This window comes from Vanellus vanellus (genome assembly GCF_965231255.1).
Source record: "Vanellus vanellus genome assembly, chromosome: 3".
Lineage (NCBI taxonomy): Eukaryota > Metazoa > Chordata > Aves > Charadriiformes > Charadriidae > Vanellus > Vanellus vanellus.
The window spans coordinates 78,951,652-78,970,712 of record NC_138907.1 but is presented as its reverse complement, the minus strand read 5'-3'; the positions used below and the strand labels follow the sequence as shown (position 1 = coordinate 78,970,712).

Below are 19,061 nucleotides of genomic sequence, written 5' to 3'. Positions count from 1 at the left end.
AACTTTTGTGGACCGAGCAGTAGGATTTCATTGCAAATGCATTGTCCCTTTTTAGTGGAAGCTTTGCATTAACAAGATCCACCTTAATATATTATTCTGTTCAGCCTGCCTTGTGACTTATACTATCATAAGATCCTGCCCTTAATATTAAAATGTAAGCACAGATTTCCTCTCCCAAGGCTGAGGCTGCATGAAAAGACTTACACTGAAGCTAAGAAATCCTCTTTCTCTGTCAAGATAATTTTTCTCTGAGAATAAGGAGAAACAAATATCCATGCACTTTGGAGAGGAGGAAATTCTGCTGTAGATTGTTCTTCCTCCGTCATGTTAAAAAAAGGAATCTTGACTTAATATATAGTCTGTTTCCAAACTATTGGCATCTTTCACAAATATAGGCTGGCTGGCTTATGAACAAATAGCACAGTTTGTGTAGCCAAAGATGGTTGTCATCATGCACTTATTAATGAGTACACATATCTCTGAACATCGAATGCTGTGCTGTTTTCAGAGAGGTCCTTTCAGATCCTGTTTTCTGTTCTTTTTTTAATTTTTTTTTTCCTTACCCTCCTGCCATTTTCCTTCAAAGCTCAGTGGTAGGAAGCAGAGAGGAAAGGGACCTGGGAAAGGAGATGTTCTCATCTGTCCAGCTTCCCCATGTCAGGAGCTACTCTGTGCATGTCATTCCTGACAGATGTTTGCCTAATCTGCTCTTAAAAAACTCCAGTGATGGGGCTTTGACAGTCTCCTTAGGCAATCTGCTCCAGCGCTTTGCTGTACCCATCATTAAGAAGGGTTTCCTGATATCTAACCTGCAATTAAAGGCCGTGATTTCCCGCGCAATCCATCATCAGGCTGACCTTACAGCCAAGCCAGCTCCACCGAGCCGACTGCAGTTTCCTCGCTAGATCTTCCTTGCCAGCACTGCTCCTTGGGTAACGTGCCCTCTTCTGCCAGGAGTAGCCGGGGCGGTGCGAGCGCCGCCGCTTTTGTCGAGTGTCCAGCCCAGTATCCCATGGGCCGGCGATGGGCAGGTTTCCCTCTCGGATTCCGTGCAGCTGACGGGAAGGCGGCTGCCTGCCAATAGAGGCTATTGAATTAGGAGATTCAGTGAGTCCCAGGAGAGCGCGCTGCCACAGCGAAGTTGCAGCAGTTTCGCACTGATAAAACCAGCAGCCCTCACCACGGTCCCAGGCCTCCAAACAGGAGCTGAAGCCTTTTTTGTCCTGGAACAAAATGTGCTGTGAGAGCAGTTGTACCATATATTGCATGTGTGCAATCAATCACATCTAGTATTTTGGACATATTTTTTTTTTTATGAGAGCATTTTCTATAAAGATTTTAGCAGTTTAAAAGCATTTTAAAAAAGCAGGGAGATCACAGGTTTGGCTTGGGATTTTTTTCAGTTGCTTCCTTTTGAACAATAGCAGGCAAAATACGTCCCACGGCAGCCAGGGCTGATGGAGAAGCTGTAGATACCAGCCTGCTGTGGCTGAGGTTGAGGTGCCGGGGAGCTGAGGCAGTCGCTTACTGGTGCGCAGCAGTGATTGAGAGTGAGTCAGCATAGATCCAGGCATATCGCAATATTACCACGGCAAGATAAACTCTGAGCCACTTCTTTAATACGCTTAGAACTGCGCTGAACATTGTGAGAGCGTTTCCTTCTGCAGATTATTCGCAAATGGAAGATGATAGCAATGAATTCTCCAGTAAAGCAACTGGAGAATTAGCCCTGACTGCTGAGAATAGGTACTTTTTTACAATGGAAACCAGCTAGCTAAACTAGGTATACTTTTGCTGCCTGAGTAAATTATAGCAGTAGGTAGCTATACTGGTTTTGAGACCAGAAAATCTTAGTGACATCTGAAGTTAAATAAAGTAAGGTTTGAATCATAGGAGGGGGAGCACGTTGCCACCAGCAGGGGTGAATAACCTTTGTGCAACTGGCAGTTTTGGTAGGCGGGTCAAGGTCGGTGGGGTTTGTCTCTATATTTTGACACACGCAGTACAAACACCCTGATATCCATTTCATTTTACAAGGTGTGTGCGTGCACCAAGATAACGCTCCAAAGGGTCACCGGCAGGTTACAATGTGCCAGCCGTCAGGCGCACAATGTCTAGAATAGTGCCAAGATACAATTTCAGGGGTCTGGGGGCACTGATAGCATTCAGAGCCCTACGTAACACCTGTGCCCCACGCAACATTTCGCTGCCTCTCTGTCACCGAGCATCCCGTTGGCACCTGTGATCCCGAGCTGACAGGTCCGTTTCTATTTGTGCGAGGTATTCGTAAGGCATTCATCCCCCAGTTGTCTTCTAGATGACCTGGAAGAGCTTCGGCGAGTTGCCCATATTCCTTCATGGAGGAGAGAAAAGGACTAAGTTTGTTTTCAAAATGAGAATTGGGATGGTTTTTTTACAAGACACAATCAAATTTGAACTTTGTGTTCCACGCAGCATGGGAGGTAGATTCATTGCGTGAGAGAGGTTTCAGTTTCAAACTAATAATTAGAAGAATACATTTAAACCTTTGTCAGTATAAAAGTGATTTCAGGTGCTCAGGAATGCTCTTCCTTGTGGTTTGAGGGAAAAATTTTAAACGTTTTCCACCCTGCAGCTATTGAGGGCAGTGAAAGAAAGTTCTTATAAGCTGCTAGGAGACGTACAGAATAAACTCGTTTCCCACTTCCCGCTTCTTGTAATAATCATCAATTGTAGGTGCTACTCGAAACGTACTTTTGGACAAACTTTGCACTTTTAAAAATGGTATTTTCTGTCGGGCAGGGTTTGTTCACACCCCACGGCTGACAAGCAGAGGCCCAGGTCGAAGCCTGCTGGAGTCAACGGGCTTTCGATGAGGTGCAACCCCTTCGTGTTTTCCTAAAAATCCCCAGTGCTGTTAACCCGTGCCTCCCCTTTCCCACCCCGTCTCTCCCTGGGGAGAGGCAGAAGCCTATTTGAAGGCAAACAAGCCGTAGAGCCTACAAGGTGTAAATATCTTTCATAAATGCCAACGCTGAAAAAGCCTGGGCGCGGGGAGTGTGACACGTGACGACAGGCAGTTCACGCCGCGCAAGGCTGGGGGGGGGACGACACGACGGTATGGCAGTGCAGCCGCAGCCACCGAGATGCCCGTGCATGGCACTTGGGCATCCCTGGACGCCCCCTGCCCTGGGGCTGGGGGGATGCGGGGCAGCTGGAGGGATGGGGAGCAAGACTACCTGCTCCTCGCCCCATCCGCCTCCACCTGCTCCCCTTGCCCCCATCCCCCCCCACCCCCCATCCCCCTCTGCCCTCCTCCTCTCCCCGGCTTCTTTGGGCAGGGGCTGATTTAAATAGGTTGGCAGGGAGCCAGCAGCTCATCATTTTAATGCAGTGTAAAATGGAATGTGCATAATTATATGCAAGCCATATGTGAGGGAGACAGCTCAGCTGTGAATTTCGGGAGGCTGCGAGAGGGAGAGAGCGAACAGTCAGGGATCAGATGAGATGGAGCGGAACGGAGTGCAAGTGTCACCCAAATGAACAGTGTAATGAGTGTATTGCTGACACTCCTCCTTTCACCTGCTTCTCCCTTTTGCTTTAACTCGAAAGCAGAAAATGCTGTAGATGAGAACGGAAAAATACTATATGCAAGCAGGATTGCTAATGGGCTCTGGTAATGTCTCCATTTAAACTTCAGCTTTCTTAATTAACAGCATAGTTCCAAATAACCAGTAACTTTTAATGCATCTTTGTCATTAAATATTTTGACCGCATTTGACTGAAGGATCATTGTTCTCACTAGATGATTGCTCCTTTCAAAGCTTCACTTAAACATGGAGGGGGAATCCATTTATCTATAATAGTATTACATGTAAATTACGAGTATGAAAACTTATTTTTTTTGGCCTTGCTGTTAAACTGAAAATACAAGTACATTATCTAGGGATTGCTTAATCATGTCAAAAAGTTTAAACAAGTGCATATGTAATGTAATCCTGAAAAATGCAATGGAGTAATCTGAAACCCTGAGTTACTCACAGTTTCCAGCTCAACTATTTTGTTTTGGGTTTGTCTTTTGTTGTTCTAATTATTACACCACAATGAATTTGCATGTTCAACCTAAGCTATGTAAGAAAACAGCATCCCAAGTTCTCGTATCTAAAAGGTGTACTGCGCATTTAAAGAAACTTTTTAATAATGTTGTATTTTGGGATTCCCGTCTGTTTTAATGATCTGAGCTGTTATGCTTTTAGCTATTTTTTTTTCCTTCCATTATTTGTAAGTCCCTAAATAGGCCATTATATTTCCCTTCAGGCTAGAGATGAAGATGGACATGCTGAAAATTTTCCCCAGCAGCACTATGCTAAGGAAACTCCAAGACTTGCCTTCAAGAATAACTGCGAACTACTTGTAAGAATAACATACTTACAACAAGTCTAGATTGTTACTTTAGCACAGTGAAAACCGTTCTTTTTTTTTTTTTTTGAAAGGCTTTTGTTCATTATGACATACATTATGAAATATGATAGGCTTTTTTTTTTTCCTGTTTAGCGTTCTAATGCTAGTTCTGCTATCCGTGAACAATTTAAGATCTTAAATTGCTTGAAAAATCTCTTATATTTGATGACAGCACGTGAATGGCCTTGTCGTACTACCTTGTCTCGCATGGTAAATCAGGGAGAGCCATGCAGGGAGCGACTGGTGATGCACAGAAACACACACCCCCCCCATCCCCCTTGAGGTGCCCCAAAACTCACTCTCCCATCCACCTTTTAGCTCTCCCTTGTTTTCGGGCGGTGGCGGCGCGTTTTGTTCTGCTGACACTCAGTATTCCCTTTAGAGCTCGCCTATTCTTCCCCTTCCTAGCTGCATGCAGGAGGGAGTATCCTCTCCTCTCCTCTCCTCTCCTCTCCTCTCCTCTCCTCTCCTCTCCTCTCCTCTCCTCTCCTCTCCTCTCCTCTCCTCTCCTCTCCTCTCCTCTCCTCTCCTCTCCTCTCCTCTCCTCTCCTCTCCTCTCCTCTCCTCTCCTCTCCTCTCCTCTCCTCTCCTCTCCTCTCCTCTCCTCTCCTCTCCTCTCCTCTCCTCTCCTCTCCTCTCCTCTCCTCTCCTGCAGGGAAAGAGCGAAAGCCAGGAAAGCACATACAGGGAGCCTGAAGTGTTTACAAGCCGTAAGAGGGATGATGTCAGCTGTGAAAGGATCTCTGTTCCAAGGCAGGGTTAATTTGCTGTTCATTTTAGCATTTGCAGCTAGGCAAGATTAAAAGCAAGCAGGAATGCCTATTATATTTCTATTAAATGAATCTGTTGGGACCTAATGTTCTTGATTAGCTTGCAAAAATGAGTGCTCCACGATGAGTTTTTCTGTTTGCCTAAAGTAAACAGAGAATGAATTGTAATACATTTAAGAGAGATTCACGCATGGCTTTGCAAAAGGGAGTTTTAGATGAATTGGTAGATCTCTCCCTCGCATTCGCCTTTCTTCTCGGCTGTACTTAAGTAAAATGTATCGTTTGGCTAAATGGAAATATTTGTGGAGAGTCAGAACACGGGGTTATATTTTGAAACAGCAACACTTTTTTTTTCTCATTATAACTACAGAAGAGGCGGGTGGTGGTGGAGGAGCACGCTGCGTTTCCTCTGCATGAAAACCCGTGTCTGCCTCCCCCGTAGAAGATGCAGGGCCAAACGCTAATCTTGGTGTCCCAGGTGCAACATCCAGAGAAGTCGAGCTGATGAGCCGACGTAGCTCAGTGCCGAAGTTGGTCTCCAGATTCAGGCAGTTGATCGGAGAAGCCCAGACTGGAGGGCAACAGCCCAGGGGTGGTGGCCAGTCCCCATTCCTGGCGCTGGCCAGAGTGCAGAGCATCTGGGCTACACCTGCATTAGTGGGCCCACAGGCTCTCCTACCCCCGAGGCATCCCCTGTGCTGAGCCAGCCCCTCGTTAGGTAGTCACCAGGCTTTTTAGAGCCACAGGTGTCAATTGGAAGGGCCTGTTTTGTTCCCAGTATGATTCTCCCCAGCCAAAAGTGACGTGACCCATAAGGCCTGATCTCGCTTCCTCTTAAACCCCTTGCAAAGGTCCTGTTGGTTTCAGGGGCAGCAGGGTTACAGCCTAAGGGCAGGCAAATAGACAAACATAAAAAGTGATTCCCCAGTGCAGTTACAATTCTTGTGCCAAATAAGTGAAACTGTTTCTTCAAGGCCATGCTTAATTACTGTGCCGCTGGTCAAATCAGGCCCGACGAACCATCACAGCACACCAAGGTGCCCCCAAAGTCAGTAGGGCTTCCTGGTGTTGGAGGAGTTCAGGAGTAGAGTTGGGAGACAACATGGTATAAAATAAGTCATGTATTATTTCGATTGAAAATCTGCTTTATTTTTAGTGCAAGCAATCAATGAACCAATTAACCCCCTTTGTGCTATTAAAATCGAGCATTCATTTAATGTCCAGTTAATTATTCCTCTATTAATATGCATTTAAGTTTTTGCTTTATTATATCACTCCTGTACCTGGCAAAAGCTCAAGTCATCCAAGTTAGTCTTTCATGTGCTTTTTTGGACAAGTTTCAGTTCTTGTTTAAGGAAGTAATAAGAGCAATTTGTTTTAGTTTTATTTTTCCTATGCTATTGGAAACAAAATTGGCAGGGATGTAATCTGTACTCAATTTGTATGCGAAAAAAAAGTAGACAAATAATGAATATGTACCTCTGCTTTCTTTAAAGATGTATTTTAGGAACTTTCAGTGAAAATATGATGCTGAGCCTTGGCTTTGGTGGTGGGGAAACTAGTGTTATTTGTCAAAGATGCTACATGTTTCACAGAGGTAGTGGTTTTCCTTCTGTATTTTCACTTTTTGGTAAACAATGCTATATTGATATGTGCTCAAGAGTAACGTGAATTTCACAGGAACTGGCCATTAAGACAGCATCTTTCTCCTGAAGGCTAGTCAGTATTCCTACATTTGTGCTAGGAATTGTCTCCTTGAGAGGGGAGATGGGAAAAAGTATGAAAGAAAGGAGTGGGGACCGCTGCTTCCTCTAAGAAAATATTTTCCCAATGGTGAAAACTTACCCAGAGTCTAACAGTGCAAGTCAGATGCTGGCTGAGCAAAAAGATGAGATTTTTTTTTTAAATGAACGAGAAACAGAAACTTGTTTATGCTTTTGAGAATTGAGAAATCCTTGGAGTTTTCTCAGTGCTGTTGGGAGTAAGTACTGTAATAGCCTGTCAGGTGAAACTGGAGGCTTCGGCTCAAAAGTGCTTTCTTTGCTTTAGGGTTCAGCTGCCGTGTTCCGACAAGCGCAGGCTCCTCTGCTTGGGAAATGCTCATGCTGGGAGGATGCTGCCAGGCGGGATCCAGGGGCTGGGGCGCTGCTGCTGGGTCTGCGTGCCAGGGCTCTCCCGCAAGAGCCACGCTGCTGCACCGGCTGAATCTTAACATCCCAGGTCACGGGCACGCATGGCAAGCTTTAACTCCGCAGTGCCTGGAGAGATTTGAAAGCATAGCAACACAGAGTATTGCAAATTGTATGCTTTCTTCATACAGAGAAGAGGAGATAATTTGGGTAGTGAAGTACAACTCAGCTATTTGGGTGGTTTTTTGAGGGAGAGCGAGCTTGATAGGAAATCGGAGGAAGAAAGAGGTATAATTTATGCAAAAGAAACCCCTGAAGTGCTTACGGTAGTTCTGCGCATTAAGAAAAGCAGTGACAATTACAGATTTTGGTTGGTATAGAATGCCATTGTGCAGTTACGGGATTAGGTTAGGGTATTCATTTCCTGTGCTAAGTCCAGATTCGTTGTGTCATGCCGTTTGTTGTACAGCACAGAAAACAAAGCGGTTAAGATGCTCTAGGCAATGAGGACATCAAATTTTCCCTGTGAACTTTTCAGTATTTTTGAGAATCTTGTTTGCTTAAGTTTAGAGACCCATGATAAATACTGGGAACTACATAAACCAAATTTATATTTCAGGAGCCAGGCTAGCATGCTGTCTTGGCCAGCCGTCCACTCTTCTCCCATAGGCACTGCCTCAGGATTTCGATTTCTTATTCCACGAGTGGCTGGAAGCTTTTCTTTCAGGCACATCGCTTTGTTTCCAGAAGGAAAAGGCAGAATTTAGTCCTCTGGAAGCTGCTTGTCAGGGAGCAATACAGTCCAGCAAATAGTGGATGTGGGGAGAGAGATGGGATTAACTGCGTAGAAAGGGTAGGCTGGAGTGAAAAGGCCAGTGAAAAGCCCACAGCCCCGGCTCTAGCCAGCTGAAATTCCTGAGCCATTGCCTAGAGAAAGGAAAAATCCATCTGGCACCTACCCAGGTTAGTCAGGGTAGGAAGAGCCATGCTTGGATGCCTTTTAACAAAAGTGGGAAAGAAAAACCAACAGTTCGTCCTTCCCCGCCCCCAGCTCCCCAGAATATTGAGTCAAGGTTTCGGATTGGCATGCTGCTGTATGAGCAAAGGAGGGTTTGATGGGTTAAGGAAATTAAATGCCAGGTTGCTTTCCAGATCATTTGTTTATGAAGATGATCAGAGTACCACCCACTGCTATGGGATTATATGTAAAGCAAACAAATAACCAAACAAAGCATAATCACCCTGAAAAAAAATATCATATCCAGTCCCACACCCAGCTGTGAGCCACGGTTTTCCTGCAGTAAAATCATGATCTTTTTCTCTTTGAAATCAGAAAGTCTGCTCCTAGTAGTTCTGCCCTGGGAGGATAAATTTGCGAGTCCAGTATTTGATGAATTATAAGGTAGTCCTGGTGTTTGGCAGTTGTTATGTAAGAGACACAAAATAAAACATGCTTGTTACTGGATTTAATGTGAACTCACCTACGGCCCGTTGTCTTGAATCACTAGCAAAAAGAGGCAGAGAAAGCTCTGAAAACACATCTACAACAGCAACATGAAATGCAGAACGTTCTGCTATGAGCAACAGGCCTTTGGGGAGGCTATGGCAGGGCTGAGAGGAGCCAGAGCTACAGCTGATGCTTCGCTTGAAGTCATCTCGCTTTGCTCTGCTGTTCCAGCACTAGAGACAGGGTTGGGAAGCGTGGCACATGTGGGGCATCTGACCAGGGCAGCGAGGATGCAGGCTGGTTAACCTCAGCGCTACGGAACTGGAAGGTGGGAAAAATTTCATACCTACGAGACTGATTTTAAAAAGCACGGGGAATATTTGTGATCAAATGAGGCCAGTAGCTTTTGTAGTCATAATCAAGTTAAATGTAAATATGCCTATTGGTATCCTTTGGAGGCCATGAGAGTTTTGGTGTCAGGAAGTGAGGTTTGAGTTCTTATTTTTAAGGTTTGTGACCTGTTTCCTGTGCCCCCGTGTCAAAAGCAAAACTGCTCCCTGTTAGTGTGTCTGCGTTAAAAGAAAATACCTCTCAGTCCATTTATAATCACAGTGCCTTCAAAGGAGGACTGCATTAGGGGGAGATAGCTTTGCTCATCCCCTCTCTTGCCTGTCCACCTTTTTTGTGCCCCATGCTGCCTCCCTATTCTTAGCAGAGAGGAGAGAGGAGGCAAAGGCTCTTCCCCCTGTAGCTCTCCCTGGCTCTTCCTTCACCCAGTTAGGTGCAAACCGGCAGAAGGAGAGGGAGAGCGCTTCCTTCGTCCTGGCCCAGGCTTTGGGATGCGCAGAGCTTTCAGCCAGAAAGCTGGAGAGGGACTGCTGCCCAGCAGCTCTGAGGGATGCAGGGACACATCTAGCCTTTAAGGTACTGACCTTGTGGTCAGGATGCAATTTTGCCACCCTGGAGAGGCAGGAGGGGAGACCTGGATGAGACCTGTGACACTCTGTGGAGCTCCGGGTCGTGGAGCTACCGGTACCAAGCCTGCCAAGAGTTAAAACCTCCACAGCGGTGCCTGCCACTCTTTCAGCATCGTTTGACGTTTGCTGTGCCTCACTGCTGGTGCTATTTTTTGATGGATTTCATCAGTTTCTTGCTCAGTTTGCGACCGCAATCTGAGAGAAACTGGTCCTGCTCCATCAGCTGCACCGTGGCGTACGCAGTGATTCGAGCAAATGGCCGTGCAAAGCCCATAAGAGCCGACGGAGAGCCCGCCGTTGGTTTCAGGGACTTTGGATCAGGCACAGAGAGCTGTCAGAATGGTAGTTGTGGCTCTGGGACAAAAACATTGAGAAAAGCAATTGTAGCAGTGAATTGATACTGATGTTCTTAAAACCTCAGTAATCTTGGCCCCATGAAATTCAACCTTTCTTGTGACTGAAATAACAGCGAGGCTTAGGTCATATCGTAGACTGCAACATTTCATTTTCAAAAAACTAAATTGCTCGTGAGTTATAGCAGAATATTTTTAAAAGAACCTCCCCAAAACCCCACTAAAAAAAACTTGCATTCTGTTTCTTTTCAAGCAAAGGCAACAAACCAGGCAAAATTATTTTAAAGTTTGGTTTTTTTTTGGTCCTTTATTGCTGCCAGGCTGAAGGAAGGGCTACGTGGTGTTCACCTTACACATGCTCCTGAAGACTGTTGAAGTCCGTGGGCGCTGGGTGAACGTGCTGAAAAAAAGGCAGCGCTCAGCCCAAGGGCAGATTTGCAGCCCCAGGGGGAGGAGAGGGGAGCCCCAAAACTTGGCTCTGGCTGACCCTCCCTGCCCGCTGCCTGCCTGCGCCCTGATAGGCATCTCGTCGGGATAATGCAGGACCAAATACCGAGCTGCAGCCTGCCAGCCGCCCCGCGATATGCCGTCCCTGGGAAACGATAGGCTCTATGCCGCTCTACACAGATCTATTTACTGGTTTAGAACAATTGCATCCACTGTCTTGCCCGGCGCACAGGCTGTGTCTTTCTTGCCTTGCTTCTTAATTGTATGGTTTTCTACCCCGTAATGGAAATTAAGGCTGTTGCTCGCATTGCGGCAGCATGGGCTGGACCTGGGAGGTTTGGGTCCTGCTCCTGGGGCCGCGGCAGACCTTCTTGGGGGTCTTGAGAGATTTCCTTGGTCTTTGAGGCCCTTTGTTCCCCTTCCCCCATCATGCACCACCGTCCTGCTAAAGAAATATGTTTTTTTTTTTCTTGACTCATACCGTGTTTAGGACTCCACAACCTCTGATCCAAAGCCCAGTGAAATCAATAGGATCTTCCTATTAACTTTAAGTGGGCTCTGAATGACACCCTGTATTCTGTAGACAAGAAAAGACAAACGGCCGCTTTGAGTTGTCTTCTCTCTCGCTGACCAAAATTGCTGTAGGCCAGCTAACAGCTAATTTGAAGCGTAGAAAATGTGATCATTATTAATAATTTTTAAGCTGAAGGCTACAATCAGAGACCAGGTGTAGGAACTTACAGAAAATACAACCCTGTCATAGCAAATCTGAGATAGCAGCTCTACTGGAAATAAGACCCAAACCTCCCTCCTTTTATACTCGGGGTTAGCGAGTGTGACCATGCCCCACAGCATTAAGGAGGGTGAGGGGTTCCCCACGCCTCCCGCAGAGGCGGGCAGGGGAGTGCCATCAACCCTTGAGAGCAGCAAGGAGGGTAAGTCTCTGCCAGTTCCCAGCGACACATAAAATACAAGGTGTAAAATCCCCAGGAGCATGGGGAGCGGGGAGAAGGAAGGGAAAGGGATGGGGATAAAAGGGATGAAGCTCCTCCGTGGCCAGGGATGCAGCTTCCCGCACAAGCAGGCTGGTACCCCCAGTAGCTCTACGTAATCCTCCCCTTTTCAGACCAGTGAACCAAATAAATGAAGACGGTTCAGAGAGCTAAAGAGAGGGAATAAAAGGTATGACAGTGAGAGGGGTGGGCGGCACGGGAAGATGGGCCATTGCAGACTGGGGACAGGGCGGCAGATTTGGGAAAGACCATGGCTACCAACGGTGGGTGTTTGGCCTCCCAGAGCCAAGAGTGAGTCATATACCCTTTCCCGCAGCACTCGCCTCGGATACGATAGAAATAGCAAGCAACTTCGCCCCAGTGTCTCTAGTTTAGCAATTTTGTTCATACCAATACAGGCGCATTATTTTAGGATGTGACACTTGACACTTTGTGAGCACAAGCCTGCCTTTCCTCAGAAGGAGGCATGTTTGCTAATTTTTAACATCACCGTTATTATTATTATTTTGAAAGAGAACCAAAGTGCATTTGTTAAAAAGGAAAATAATTAAAATCCCATTACAGCTCCAATTCTGTCATTTTCCTTCCCAGAACGAGCATTAAAATTTTTATTAATAAATGTGCAATTACTGGTGACCTCTGAATAATTTCTCCAATCTTAATTTCTTCTCACTGCAATACTGTGTTGTATTACTCTATTTTTACTCTTTGCTTTCCTCATTTGATGTGTTTACTGAAGTTACAATTTTCATATTAAACATGTTCTTGTTGAAAAACTGCTTTTTCAAAAATGATTAAAAAAAAACCCAATCTTTTTATTGACTGGGAATTTGAACAAGTAAAAAGTTAAGAAACTGTTAGCTGAAGATGCATTTTTTAGCAGGCTACTTCTTAATAATTATTTCAATAAATTTTAAAGTAAAAACACCTGAAAAATATTGTCACCCATTCCCTGACCCAAACCTCTATAAAACTGGGGGGAAAAAAAAAAAAAGCATGTTTGTGTCCCTTGGAAAGAAAACCAGTTGTGAATCGTGGCTTTGCTTTATGAACCTGGCATTCATAACCAATTTAAATAAAATTCAGACAGTTTTTATAGAACGTTAAAGAATAAAGATATGCCTTGTTCCAAAGGAAGTGAAGTGCAGTGAAATAAAATTCATTGGATTTCCTTCCACATAAATTGGAAATAAAATTTCCAAAGTCATTACCCAGAGCTATAAATATTTTCTTCTTGGGGTCTGTGCAGGAGATGCAGATGACTCAGGAGGGCCCGTGGGGCACCCTGGCAGCTACCTGGGAGGAGCCATCCGCATCTCGCCGCAGCCGTACCTGCAGCACAGGGTCAGGGCATAAAACTGGCTTTAGTCCCCTGGCGCTCAGGTCCTTTTGCACCTCTGATCCTGGCTCTCACTCCTGCAGGGTGTTAATTAGAACCAGTTTTGTCAGGTCTGAAAAGATGCCTACGTAGACCAGTGTGACTTCCTATAACGGTGCAGTTGGCTTATTCCTCGTCTTGCTGCATGCATCATCGTCCCCATTAAAAAAGAAAAGATTTTGAAGGCTTTGACCCCTTTAAAAGCCAATGTACAGCTGTAAGAGGGTGGGATTTTGAAAATCAGGAGCTTGTGCTCCTTTTATTGCTCAGAGTTAAGATCTAGCCCGTGGGAAGGAGGGTTGAGAAGAGCCTGGCCACTATTCAGCTGGACTGCAAGGAGGTTTGGGGGTGTTCTGGTATAATGAGTGTGTGGCCCCCTCTCTTTGGGAATCCCTAGGACTGCTCAGGGCTTCCAGGAATGATGTCCCAAGGAGGCAGATTAACGTCACGCAGTTATCTGAAGGCACACCAAAGAAAATCTGTCTGGAGTGGGTATCTCACTGCTGTCTGTAGCACGCACCATTTTTACATCTCAGCAGTGACATGTATTACATTGCTTTCGGGATGGGAAAAAAAACCCCAAAATATAAATTCTGCATTTTATTATAGAAGTTAATACCAATAATTACTTAAAATTTAATGAATTTCAGTTCTCACTTAATTGCTTTTGAGTAGTTCACTTAACTTATTAAAAAGAAGCAAGGACATATTCATTTAATGAGCAGCAGCAGCCTTGGCCTAGCATCTGCCTACATTCTCTTTTCAATTAATCAATTATAGTCCAATGGTGTGTAATTACACATTAAGAAAGTTATTGGATATCGCAGCATGGCTGTCCCAGGGGGCTCATGAATACACTAATATAACACACCTGTAATGACCTGTTCTCAGATCTGCAAATTGCTCCCATTTCTCTCTCTCTCTCATTGCTAAATGAAGATGAGAGCAATTACCATTAACTTTTTGAGTCACATCTAGTCAATGAGAGAGAAAAAAGATCCCTACCAGCATTCATAATAAATCTGTTGGTTGGTATTGAGTATTGTAACTGCACCAGGCATCGAGCTGGAAGGCAGTAAACGCGCATCAGGGTCACACGAGATTGTGGGGATCCCGGGGCCGGTCTGGACTGAGCACACTCTTCAACGAGAGAAACAGGCAAGCAGAAAAACCTCGTCAGATCACATCCAGGCGTAATTTGCCTGGCTTGGTTCGAATCAAACCAAACTCTGGAACTGATCCCTATGCAGTGGCTCTAAGTCTTTGCATAGCAACTAAGCCATGTTGCTGTTGTGTTGAGGTTTTTTTTGAACGCTAGAAAGAACAAAATTTACTATGTAATGGCAGAAAGGCTTTGGTTGTGCGAGAGGATACAGTCACCGATGCTCTCTTATTAATGCATTAAAAAATGAAACCAAGGAGTGACTCTTAATCTGCATAATGAAGTCTGACAGATTCTAAATTGGTGATTTAGTCAACTAAAGGGTCCAAAAACGCTCCGTGGAAGTGAGCTTTTGATGGCTCCATAAGTCAAACGGGGGATGATATCTGTCAACGTTTTTATAAATGTTGTCTTGCACAGTGTGATTTTGATATGCTGTTGTCTCTCTCTGGGGAGAAGTGTCAGTTTCCCTACACGAAGTCTTCTCCTTTATGCTTTTGTTTACAGACTGGGGTCTTTCAGGTGGGTGTACATGCAGATCAACGTGCAGCAATATCTTGAGCACAGCTGTTCTTTACAAGCAGGGTCCATTTTGTTCATAGTAATCTGAATTATTTCCAAGCTGGACGCCTTGCACCAAACTAGCATTAACAACTTCAGTGAAACCTTCATCATGCTGGGGGTTACTTCTCTTTTTAAGCACCGTGCATGTCTCCTTGTGCTTGATATCCCTCAGGATAACACTCTTGTGGGATTCAGGTGGTCAAACATTGCTCTCAGTTGCACCCACAGTGAGGCAATGCATGGGTCCACATTTCACTCTCACTTTTCACCTGTGCCACATTTCTTCCGACTTCCGCAGCACCCTTTGGTTTAGGACACAGTTCGGTTTACATGCCTAGCTGTAGCATCTCAGTATTTGACATCTGGGCTGGACTCTCTCTCTAGGTCCCACTGATAGTTAACAGAGGAAGGCAAGCACGTTTAGAGTGTGATTTACTCAAAATAATTAGGTGCTGATTTAGGATTGGTTAAACAAGGCCAAGTGCAAGGTCCTGCACGTGGGTCGGTGCAATCCCAAGCACAAATACAAGCTGAGCAGGGAATGCATTGAGAGCAGCCCTGAGAAGGACTTGGGGGTGTTGGTTGATGAAAAGCTCGACATGAGCCAGGGTTGTGCACTTGCAGCCCAGAAGGGCAACCTCATCCTGGGCTGCATCAAAAGAAACGTGGCCAGCAGGTCGAGGGAGGTGATTCTGCCCCTCTGCTTCGCTCTTATGAGACCCCATTTGCAGTACTGTACCCAACTCTGGGCCCCCCAACATAAGAAAGACACGGACCTGTTGGAGCAAGTCCAGAGGAGAGCCATGAAGATGACCAGAGGACTTAAGCACTTCTCCTATGAGGGCAGGCTGAGAGAGTTGGGGTTGTTCAGCCTGGAGAAGAGAAGGCCTTATAGCAGCCTTCAAGTACATAAAGTGGGCCTACGGGAAAGATGGGGAGGGACTCTATCAGGGACTGGAGCAATAGGACAAGGAGTAATGATTTTAAACTGAAAGAGGGTAGATATAGATTAGACGTTACAAAGAAATTCTTTACTTGAGGGTGGTGAGACACTGGAACAGATTCCCCAGAGAAGTTGTGGAGGCCCCATCCCTGGAGGTGTTCAAGGCCAGGCTGGATGGGGCTTTGTGCAACCTAGTCTAGTGGAACGTGTCCCTGCACATGGCAGGAGGGTTGGAACTTGATGATCTTTAAGGTCCTTTCCAACCCAAACCATTCTGTGATTCTGTGAAACCACTTTAGATGTGCCTATTTCTGTTCTTACCTAGATAAATACCTTCCATAGGATACCTGTATTTTCGATAGCTACAGTCATCAGTTGAACTGCATATTTCTGCATGTGTCTAATGTCAAGCTTGCACGTAGAGCCATTCAGTTCACGCAGAAGGACTGCTTGTATGCTTGAAATTAGGTATCTGCTAACTGTGTGTTAAGATGTCTGGTCTCCAGCTTTGAAATGGGGATGCTGTTATTTAATTGCCTTTGGATGCAATTTGAGATTGAGGTTAAAAAGTTAGAAGTGCAAAGCGATATATATTATTTAATGTTGTATTACACTCCAAATAGCTAACAACAGCACACTTGGTATTTACAGAGTAAGTTCATTTATTATGAATTATTATTTGACACAATAGGAGAAAACAGGTTCCGAGGTTTACTTTTAGGTATTTAGAAACAATTTGGCTGCCCAGGCAGTGCATAGTAACTGAAGCAACGAGAGCAGTGAGTGTGGATTCCACAAAGTGATCAAAGTGTACATGTGTGCAATGTTCTCAAATTCTGCTCAATGCACAGCTTTGTTTATGTTTGGGACCAAAATTCAATTCTCTGATATTTTTTTTTATCAGTGCCTGAATGATCAATTAAAAATGTTTTAAACAGAGAAAGGAACACAATTATAGTCTAGAGCTTTAATGTACAATATAATATTCGGTTGTGCAGGCTAGTTAAATATTGGTCCTAAAATACCTGCCAGTTGGCTCTTAAGTTGTGTAGTTTTGTGTGTCTGATAGGGAGGAGGGTGGTATTTCATTCAGCTTCAAAAAAAAAAATTTCTAGCTGCAAAAATTCGTTTCTAGCTGTATTCTCCACAAGAGGCTGTAACTTTGCATGTCGCTTTCCTAATTGAGCAATAAACTCTGTATTGTACTAATACTTTTTATTATGAGGAATAAACGTGCTTCTTCTGGACAGGCAGAGGAATAATTGACCACCTGTGGCCAGTCCTGAATGAACATTACTGCACACGCCACTGAAATTAATGTCTCCTTAGTCAAGACGGAAAACAGTCGTTTTCTGAGAGATTTTTTTGTGGTTAGGAAGTTAGCACACCCAATGCATTTCCACTTTCTAACAACGTGGATTCCTGACTGCCAAGGGAAGAAGTGCTTGGTGCTCACTCGGTTACTGGCCCTCTCTCTGTCTTTGGGATGCAAACAGCAGCTTCAGTTGTTAAACACATTAAGCAACGGGCCAGATTCTGGCTCAAGCCAGGGATGTCTTTACATCACTCTGGCAATAGGAAGAAGTCTCAAAAGGTGGTGTGCATGTCATGTACTCCCGTGGCCCCTTTCTGCTGCCAGAGTGGTGCAGAGGAGTCTCAAAGGGGGTGAGAATCTGTCCCAAACATAGGTTTATGTAATGCCGGAAGATAGCGTGAGGACATTGTGCTGGTGTATCGCATTACAGTTGGCCCGGCACCAAGTCCTGAGGGCTGAAGGATGCTGGAAACTAGAATATTAAAGAGCTAAGGGGTTGGCTCAGTAGAGAGAAATGGTAAATGCTGCTCTTATCAGTTATTTTTCGCTTTGTATAAATAAATCTCTGGGACCGTGTCTCATGTAAACTGCCACATCCTTCAAGACCCAGTCTCTTCTTTAAATTGGAAGCAGGGGGTGCCAGGAGGGAGGCGGGCAGGTGAGACGCCCGGGGCTGCACGCACCCGCAGCACGCCGTGCCCCTGCCACGGCACGTGCCTGGGGCAGAACGGCTTACCCCTACGTGCACACACACCCCTACAGGCACAGGGGTAGTGCGGGATCTGGAAGATGGGTCCAGTCTTACCTTGTGCGTATCCTGTTTCTTCCTTTCCGAGAGATTGCAGGGGGGGAGCTGTGTTGAGCCAGCGCTTTTCTCCCCAGTGGGTGCACTCGGTGTATTGCCACAGGGCTCTGTGCTGTCATCCTTCTTAGTCACCGCACCGCGTTCATTTAATGAGGGGTTATAGCTGATGTGCTTGCACAGTCCGGCAGTCCAGCTTTAGGTCTCTTCTTCCTCCAGCCACAAACCAGGGCTCAAAGTCTCCCCTTGGCGTGGCCAAGGCCTGGATGAGTGCAAGCTGTCCAAAGTTCAAACCAGATTAGCTCAAGATCACTGCCATCAGTGAAAGGAAATAACCAGAGGGCCTGGCTGCTGACATGCCCCCCACATAAATGAAGATGTTTGCCCGCATTGGTTATCAAAATCCTTCCCTGGGGACCTCGCTGAAATCTCAGCTGCCCTAAGTCACCACAGAGCAGCAGTGACAGAAGTGGTGGCTTCTTTCTGTCCGGGAACAGAGAGCTTTTCTCTCCAATGCTGCCCTGGTGAGATGTGTCCCTTTGGTGTCCCTCTGTGGCCACCTCTGCACTCAGCCAGGAGGTGGGGACCAACCGGACCGCAGCAGCCTGCTTGGGTAAGCCGCAGTGCCTTCCTCACGTACTTGGAAAGCAAGCTGTGCTTGCCACCATCGAATTTACTATAATCCCACCGCTGTTTGCCTCCAGCTCAGCTGAGTCAGTGTGAGTGCTGGGAGGAGCCACCATGTAGACAAGTTTGGCCCAGTTCCCCCCCACCTCCCCATGCTGTTAGAAAAACCTGCTGAAAGCAAATCTGATTAAGACAGCGGAGGAAATAGCTCTGCTGTAAAGCATTGAGGATTGCCGCTAGTGCAGGTACGTTGCAAGGAGAAGTGGAAATGGCTTTTTGAATTTTCGCAGACTGATGGGCGCTGCAGTTCATGGTCTGTGCTGGCTGCCTGCGGGTTCCGAGGTGCTCAGCTAGCAAATTCCTGCCTGGCCTGGGGAATCTGCCTTTTATTTTCAGAGCCACTTTTTGAATGTCAGAGTGGCAGAACGTCGATACTACGGTGTGCTGCCACAGCAGGAGTGTTGTGGAAGTACCACATCCCTGGTGTGCAAAGCCCTGGTCCTGCACCAAAATCCATCCGGATGAACGCGGGTACCTATGCCAGAGGTATGAGCTGCTGCAAGCATAGGGACCTCCCACTGCTCTCAGGGTTAGAAAAGCACAAAGAGGGCAAATCCAAAATAGCCTGGACCTTGTTGATCCTCCAGGAACTCCATGTAGCTCTGTCTTAGAAGAGGGATTTGGAGAGCACCCG

General features: G+C 45.8%; 1 protein-coding gene across 1 annotated transcript in view; it reads left to right on the top strand.

The window, feature by feature from the left end:
* SOBP (sine oculis binding protein homolog) overlaps positions 1-19,061 on the top strand; it is a 118,197-nt gene that overhangs the window by 60,090 nt on the left and 39,046 nt on the right. Inside the window, exon 5 of the mRNA XM_082480322.1 lies at positions 4,297-4,392. Coding sequence (XP_082336448.1) covers positions 4,297-4,392 — 96 coding nt within the window. The remainder of the gene's footprint in view (positions 1-4,296; positions 4,393-19,061) is intronic.